Here is a 7,850-nt window from a genome sequence, read left to right on the forward strand (position 1 = left end):
ACATGGGAGTCCAGCGACATAGCCATTACACTAACTGCCGGTCCCTTTATTCCTAAATTGTCAAACCTATAGGTCAAGATCTGCATTATGTCCCAGCATTCGGATATATTATCTCAGGAGGTTCTCACAACTTGGAGGGGCAGGCGTCATTTGGCCTTTGACAGATCAGGAAACTGAGGCTGAGTGCTGTTAAAGAAAAGCTACCAGTAACACAGACTGCCCGATCCCCATGTTTTTCTACTCAAGCTCCTAGTTCTCGAGAGGTTCCACTGTGTGCTTTGTGGGGTGGTAGAGGTGGTTCTGAAAAGGCCTCGGTCTGAGTGCACACCTGTGGAGGGGCCGGTGCGTTCAGAGGTGACTTTCCGAATTTTGGCAGAGTGATCTTGTTGTCACATGGAGGGTGTTATTGAGCCCTGAGGTGGCTCCACAGCCAGAATGTGTCTGGCCAACCTGCTGCGTCAAGTCCTCAAAGCTAGGGTGGTCTCCATGCCTGGGTGGCTCAGAGGAACTCCGTGGGCTGGGATTTCATGTCCCGAAGAGCCCTGGGATTAGATCCACTCAGTGGTTTTCATTCACAGATTACTGTGGTATAGCGATCCATTTCCAGGCTCCCTGGCTTCCCCAGAGTGCAATTTGCTTATTTTTGAAACAGATTCTAGCAGGTCAAGAGCCTTCTCTGCCTGGACAGTGGCAGTGTCCTTAGGGCTCCAGGTGGCCTGGTCACTGGCCCGATGGTGCCTGGGGCTTGCTGGCATCTGTCGAGTCTCAGCTGATGTATGGCTACTCAGGGCTATGCTGCCCAGCGACAGCCGTTGTCCAGGCAACAGGAGAGCCCACTGATGGGCATGCGCCTTCCTGCGAGCTCCCTGCCCCCATCTCTCTCCACCACAGCCCTCCTCCATCAGGCTTGCCACTAATTAGCCTCCGTGAGTGGAGAGAGCAGGGTTTTTCATTTTCACATAGCAGATCACTGTCTCTGCAGGAAGAAGGAGAAACAGGTAGCCATTGAGAGTAACTAAATGTCAGTGTATCCAGGATGGGACTGCTCAGTCTTCAATGTTGGCCTTATCTTGTCAAGGTCCTGTAACCCAATCCCAAATTTCCAAGCTCTCTGGCCTGGTATCAGTCTTATCCTTGGTGGTGCAAGAGGCAGGGTGCTCCAAAAGGCTGACAGGTCCCAGTCCCCTGCAGTGCACAGGTAAGGAGCCTCCTCGGCGTGTCCTTACTGAGGCCTCGTTCTTTATGGTGGGCTGGGGAAGGAGGCTGGGGTTTTCATTTGATTGTTTTTTGCATGGGGTCGCTGTTTTAGGATGGGATACACAAAATAGGTCTTTATGTATTGAACTGGATGCCAAAACATTGCCCTCGTGTGATAAAGCATGTTCTCGTGTGATTTCTTTGCTCATTCTTGGTTGGAAATGTCAGCCCTGCCAGGAGACAACCACCTCCCCCAAAAAGTAAATGGAAAGGGGCCGGCAGGTAGTGTAAAAGCTAAGGAGCTGGACTCCCTCCTGGCCCGCCACCGAGCAAGCCCCAGCCCCAGTGGCTTAAACATCATGTTGAGCAAGTATGCTTGCGTGCCCGGAATCCTGAGAGGAGGATAGAGGAATAGGGGTAGCAGCATGGCCGTCCCCTGGGGGTGATTTCCCACCTTTCCACTTTCTGTCTGCCTGTCTCTCTCTGGCAACCACATGTGTCCTGTGGCAAAAAAAATCTAAAAAAAAAAAACAAAGAAAAAAGAAAAAAAGTTAAATGGAAAATATAGATACCTCCTTACCTAGCTCCAGACAGTCAGACTGTGTTCTCGGTAAACTTTTGCTGAATGAATGTTTGTTTGCTCTGGTTCGTTGGGTTCATTTCTAGTTGAATTTTGTAATTTCTTTGCTTCTCTTCATGGCCTTTCCTCAGTGGCAAAGCTCACTCATCATTTTGTGTTTTGTGAGCAGCAGGTTGTAGGGCAGACGTGGAACTCAGGCCGCCTGGCTTCATGTCACCCTCTGCCACTCACTACTCCGTGACAGTGGGCAGGGCATGATATGGCCCTGAGCCCCAGCCTCACACCTGTGAAGTGGTATGAGGCCCCATAGACAGTGCTGTACGCAGAGCTCGTGTCTGTGCATAAGAGCTCATGTCTAAGACCTTCTCTCTTTTCAAAGTCCGTCTTGGACGGTACAATGTGTATTCTTCACAATGCTAGTGGCTACATCTAAACATATGGCTATTTTCTTTATAGGGGCATGGCTAGAACTGAAATTAGGCATCGTTTCACACACCTGCTATCCATGTTCAGCACTGCTTGTGTTGAGGTCACACATCCACTGCCCCCGGCAGGATTCCCTCTGGAGCCTTCTCCAGCTTGTCTTGTTCCTCGGTCCTTAATAGGCACTCAGACTATTGACCTTTTCTTCATTCATAGATTTTTTTAGCACAACTGTAAGGCAGGAAACTGTGCCATGGGAACCCAGAACAAATGATGTGTTGCTTTACAAATTGATTTTTCCCTTCCAGCCGCAAGGCGATCCGATGACGAGGATGGAAGCTTCAATCAGGACAACAGGAAGGTAATGAGGGGCGGCAGGTCTGGTTAGAACAGCCTTGTTCAGAGAGAACTTCAGCTTTGTCAGGGCTCCTCCAGGGGAACTCCGGATCCTCCTCTTACGTTTTATCCCTTCGGGGTCCTGGGAGACCAGAGGTGGGCGGGACATCCAGCAGCTGGCCCCTGCATTTAGGATCTTCTATGCCCGCGGAACTTGGTTGTGGGCCTCTGACAGAGGAAGTGTGTGCAATGAAAGGGAAATAAAGCAAAGTGCATTCTCAGGGCGTTTGAGATCATTCTTCGAGACTGGGTTCCATAGACATTTTCCCTAACGGGCCAGAAAGTCGGTAACTTAGGCTTTACAACCGTGCCACCCCTGATGCAGCTACTCAACTCTGTGAAAACAGACAACGCGTGCACGAGTGGGTGTGTGTTCCAACAGTGCTTTAATTACGAAAATGGGCTCTAGACTGCATTTGGCCGAGGCCAGAGCTCACCCTTCGTGGCTGTCCGCTCAAGCCCCCCTTCACTTGTCGTTAAGAAAGGCAGGTTTGTGCGGGAGGAAGCGAGGCTGGACTTGAGTGGCCTCACCTCATCCTCCCTGTGTGAAGCCTTCGGGCCCCAACCTCCCTGAGCCTCCAACTTCTCATCTGTAACATGGGGCAGGACCATCTTCCCCAGATGCTTCACATGCCAGGAGAACATCTGGATGGGTTGAGGGAAGAACTGCTGGAAGGCTCCTGGCATTAGAGAGCACCTCGGGATTCACGTGCCTTTCTCTCTCCACAGCAGAAGGCCAGCTGGCTGATTCTCAAGGGGGACGCGGACACTAGGACCAACTCTCCAGACCTAGACAGCCAGTCTCTGTCCCACAGTAGTGGGACTGATAGAGACCCTCTCCAAAGGATGCACGCGGACAATTTTGACTCACGTGAGTGGTTCTTCTGAGCACAGAGTTGTAATGTGCGCCAATGGCCTTGCAGCAAAGAAGCCCCACAACTCTGAGTGATCTCCCTAAATTAAGCTTTGTTCATTAAAAGTGATAAGAGCAAGGCAATAAATAGAAGGGCAACCCAGATAGGAGAGCAAAGCCTTGGTGTTGGCTGATTCCCCCGGGACTGATACGAGCAGCTGCCGTGCTCACAGCGGGCCTTCACTGTGTCTCCCTAGAACATCCCAAGGCAGGTAAGAAAGCAGAAAGGCCGACGGGACTCCTGAGTCTCTTTAGAAGAAAGCCTTCCCAGACTGCCAGGCTGGGAGCTCAGGGCCCGTTTTCCTCCAGAGCAGACATGGGCATGGTCCGGGTGGGCGAGTCCAGACCGGAGTCGATGATGGAGCACCGTCCCCCTCTCCTACCCATCATCCTGAACGAGGTACTGGAGAGCGAGAGGCATTATAGCCTCCAACTTTACGTGGGACAAAGATGACGTCTGCCTGCTTCCAGGGGTGTTGTGAAGACTGAATTCGGGTGATTTTCAAATGTAGAGAAACTCCAGATAATGTTGTTTGATTCGAGATGCTGTAAACCATAGGTGAAAATCAGTAGCGAGCTGCGTTCAGACTCACTCAGTATCTTCCACAAGTAGACTCCAGGGCTAAGTGGGGATGGTAGTAGTGTTCTGGGGCAAGGCTTGGAAGCTGAGGCCAAGAAGGAATGGATCAGGTATGAGACAGCAGAGGAAAGCGGCTGGCTTTGCAATAAGACAGGCCCAAGTTCAAGTCTGGGCCCCCCACTGACCAGTTGTGTGACAATGGGCCAGTTCTACCCCTGTCTGTGTTTCGCTTCTGCCAGGGTGCCTTCCTGGGTTGTGACAAAGCTCCTCTGGGTATGCATGTAGCATTTTGCCTGGCCTGTAGTAGATGCTCAGTAAACAGAAACTGTTTGTCATCCTCATTCTCATCCTCATGATTATGAACTGTAAACTGTCTTGCCAATGAAAGTTGACGGTATTCCGATGTGAGAGGGAAGAGCGAAGACCTAGAAGCTTGGAACTGATCATGTATTCAAGAAGAACGTTAAACAAAGAACGGTGTATTGTTTCATGTACGACCTTTGTAAGCAGAAGTCTGTACACCCCTTGTGCCTTGGCACCTGCATGCAGGCAGCTCTCCAGGTACCGGCATCTTGAAGCTGGGGCATGAGGCTGATGTCAGCTTGGGCAATCCACACTGAGAAAGACCCCCCAGAGGAGAGGGACTCATCCAGGGTGGTGGTGTTCTCCTGCTGGCGAGAGGTGGAGTGGGGGGAGAGCATGGGTCTGGGAGGTTTCCAAAAGACCACCATCCACCTGCAGGCAGGGTGGCGGGCTGCAAGGATTGGTCCTTCCAAGCCCACCTATGCCTCTCGTAGGCAGCAGCTCGCCAGTCCTCTGCCCCCAGACACTCCCTGCCCCCAGTGGTGCAGTTCGTGATCTGGGCCGGGGGTCACTGGCCCGGATGGTGGGCCTCTCTCCTCTTGGCACTTTCCCGTTTCCGATGGCAACTGTTTCAAAGGCGGTGCACTGTCACACCAGGTCCCCAGCTGCCCTCTCTATCTTCTTTGGTGTCCGGGCCTCCCCAGGTGAATTAGACCTTAGTCGTGGAAACCGAGACACGCGTGTGTGGGCATCTGAAGGTGGAATTTGCCAGCCTCCGGTCCCTTGCTTGCTGGGTGGTAGCAGGCTTCATCTGAGCGTCTGGTGCCATGCTGGTGGCATTCCCTGGACTCTCAGGGAGGCCAGCTGCTGCCCACAGGATTCCCACTGGTGTTCATGGCCTGCCTGTGGCTTAGAGCTGAAGGGAGAAGGGATGCTATGGGGGGAGAAGCCCTGGCTGGAGACTGGCTGCCCCGTGGGGACTTTCTTTTGCGGCTGATGTGCCCTGTGACCTCTGCGTGTGGCCTTCATTTCTGTGCACCACTTCCTCATCACAGATGCTACAGGAGGAGGGCCCTAAGGCTGTCCCAGGGGCACGCAAGCCTGCCAGGTGTTTCAATCAGCCAGTCCCGCAGCCTCCAGCTTGCCTGTCAGCCCCGTCCCGGGCCGTTGCAATCCGACACAAGCTGCGTGTGCAGACACAGATGGGAACGCAGCCGCTCCCATCCAGGGCACGGTGGGCAGGATGCGATCGCCTGCGCTGGCATTTGTGATTTACCTGGGGAGAGTCCCCTCAGTGCAATGCGTGGAGGGCCTTCCCTTTCCCCACCTCGCTGACGCTCACCGTGACGATGGTGCTGTCCTTCCTTCCCTTATGCTGGTGTCCTGATGTCAGTCCCTCTGAGCAGGACACCCTTTTGTCTAACCGTTGCGGCTGTGCCCTTATTTCTGACCACGCTGCCTTGTTCCCGCTGTGCGTGGAGACAGCAGCGAGGTCCCAGGCTGCTGGTCGTGCCTGGGTCAGGTGTGCCTTGCTGTCTGCCGGCCTCCTAGAACTCCAGGTGGGAAGGGGAGACACAGAGCAGTTCTCTGCCTGCTTTTCCAGGGGGCTCTTTTTAATTTCACCAAGCACCCCCCCAAACATGAGTCTGTTGGCACCAGTCCACGTGCGCACCATTTCCACCTAAGAGCACTTGCGCTCAGCGAGGCACGCCCACCCGCGTCACCGGGACGTCCGTCTGCAGCGCACCAAGGAAGGCAGGGCTGCGACACTCAACACAGTGGGCGCTCAATAAACGTTTGTTGAATTGAGATGCGCTAAATTCAACGGGTATTTATTGAGCACCCACTCTGTGTCAGACGCTGAGCAGGGAGACAGCGAAGACAAGCACAATCCCTGACCTGACCCGGAGGAGGGTGCAGGGAGCTGGGAGAGGCAGAGACGCCGCCGGGAGCAAGCGCACGTGCATCCTGCCACCACCTGCCCACCTGAGCGCCTCTGTGGGCTCGCTGGGGCCCAGTCACAGCCTCATCCCACCCATGACGCCATTGGCACATCTCGCCGGGGAATGAATCCATTCAGCCATTCATCCATTTCTCCACCAGATATTTACTGAGCACCTACTATGTGCCAGACATGGTGCTAGGCAGCAGAGGGGCAGCAGTGAATATAGCCCCATCCTGTCCCACAGCAGGAAGCCATGACTAAAGGCGGTGACAAATCAGCATCACAGCTCGATCCCATTGGGCAGTGGTTCTCGGCCTGGTACTGCCACCCCTTTCAAAGAGGATCTCCCGTATTTCATTATAGCCTACTTCTATTCTCCTTTCAGGTTAAGCCTAGGACAGTCTCTGGACTGTGTGCATAGTAGTTTATATTACTTATGAACTTCTGCCCAGGAAAGAGGAGTGTTGACAAGAACAGGGCCTCGAACCTAATTGGATAAGGCTCAGTGCCCGAGAGGAGGACATGAGGGGTGCGACCAGCTTGTTACTGGGTACCACATCGCTGCCCCTTCAGCCCCTGTCCTCTGATTTTGCGGTTCTCTCTCTCTTCTTTTTCTGTGTCTCCTGCAAGCACACATGCCCTGTAGAAAAAATTTACAAAATAAACTAAGTTCCAGCCCAGCAATGGTAGCAAGCACTGGTTGAAGTGGTTGCTTGGCAGGCTGCTGCCACATGGACCGAGCTAGAGTCCCAGATTCGATTCCCAGCCCGTCCTAAAAGCCAAGTGCAGTGGCACATGCCTGTAGTCCCAGCTACTTCAGATGCTGAGGCAGGGGAATCGTGACATAGTGAGACTCTGTATAAAAAAAAAAAAAGTGAGTTGCACGTATTGTTGCAGTGATAAGGCTGCCAGTGCTGGGAAGAGGGTGTGGTTTTCAGTAACAGGGAAGAAGACAGTACCTGGCGAGACAGGAAGGGGTGCAGCCTTGAGTGGTGCGGGCATACAGGGAAGGGTACTCCACCACAGCAGGTGGGCTGGAGTAACAGCAGGGGCCCGTGTAGTGGAGCAGAGGCTGGGATGCACTGGGCTAGGTGGCACTTGTTGGCCCCTCAGGGGACTCTGACCTACTCTGGTGTGGGCTTTAGCAGCACGAATTGATGTGCACAAGTTTGGAAGCAAGAAGTGGTGTGGCCACCAGGAATCAGAGATGATGGGGTGGCTGGCAGGAGGGTCTGGCTAGAAGCAAGGTGGTCAGGCAAGGTCTACTCAGGACAGGTCTCAGTGCAGTGCGGGGAGTGCATAGTCACTGCAGGCGGGGCAGGGAGATGAGGTGTTTGGTTTCATGTATTTCAACATCCAGGCAGGCAGCTTTGCAGATTGGAGGAGTAAGACCAGAGACCACTCTGCTGGGCAAGGGGGATTGCAGCTGCCCAGATACGCAACGTGGAGCCCTGGAATGGTCTGAACTGAGGATCCGTGTGCAAGCGTGTGAGCGGTTCTGGAGGAGATGAGT

The 7,850-nt window shown here is 53.5% G+C and overlaps 1 protein-coding gene and 1 non-coding gene across 17 annotated transcripts in view; both read left to right on the top strand.

Annotated features, from left to right (window-relative positions):
• Positions 1-7,850, top strand: part of ABLIM2 (actin binding LIM protein family member 2) — a 96,459-nt gene that overhangs the window by 54,311 nt on the left and 34,298 nt on the right. For 9 of the 16 annotated variants that reach the window (XM_006153624.3, XM_006153628.3, XM_006153633.3 and 6 more), the window contains 2 exons: positions 2,509-2,561; positions 3,326-3,467. In XM_006153624.3, coding sequence (XP_006153686.1) covers positions 2,509-2,561; positions 3,326-3,467 — 195 coding nt within the window. The remainder of the gene's footprint in view (positions 1-2,508; positions 2,562-3,325; positions 3,468-7,850) is intronic. The other 7 variants (XM_006153623.3, XM_006153626.3, XM_006153629.3 and 4 more) reach the window with 1 other exon arrangement.
• MIR95 (microRNA mir-95) lies at positions 6,178-6,234 on the top strand. Its single transcript, NR_129376.1, has one exon. It is a non-coding gene; the product is annotated as a microRNA mir-95 (primary transcript).

This window comes from Tupaia chinensis, unplaced genomic scaffold (assembly GCF_000334495.1).
Source record: "Tupaia chinensis unplaced genomic scaffold, TupChi_1.0 Scaffold000384_1, whole genome shotgun sequence".
NCBI lineage: Eukaryota > Metazoa > Chordata > Mammalia > Scandentia > Tupaiidae > Tupaia > Tupaia belangeri.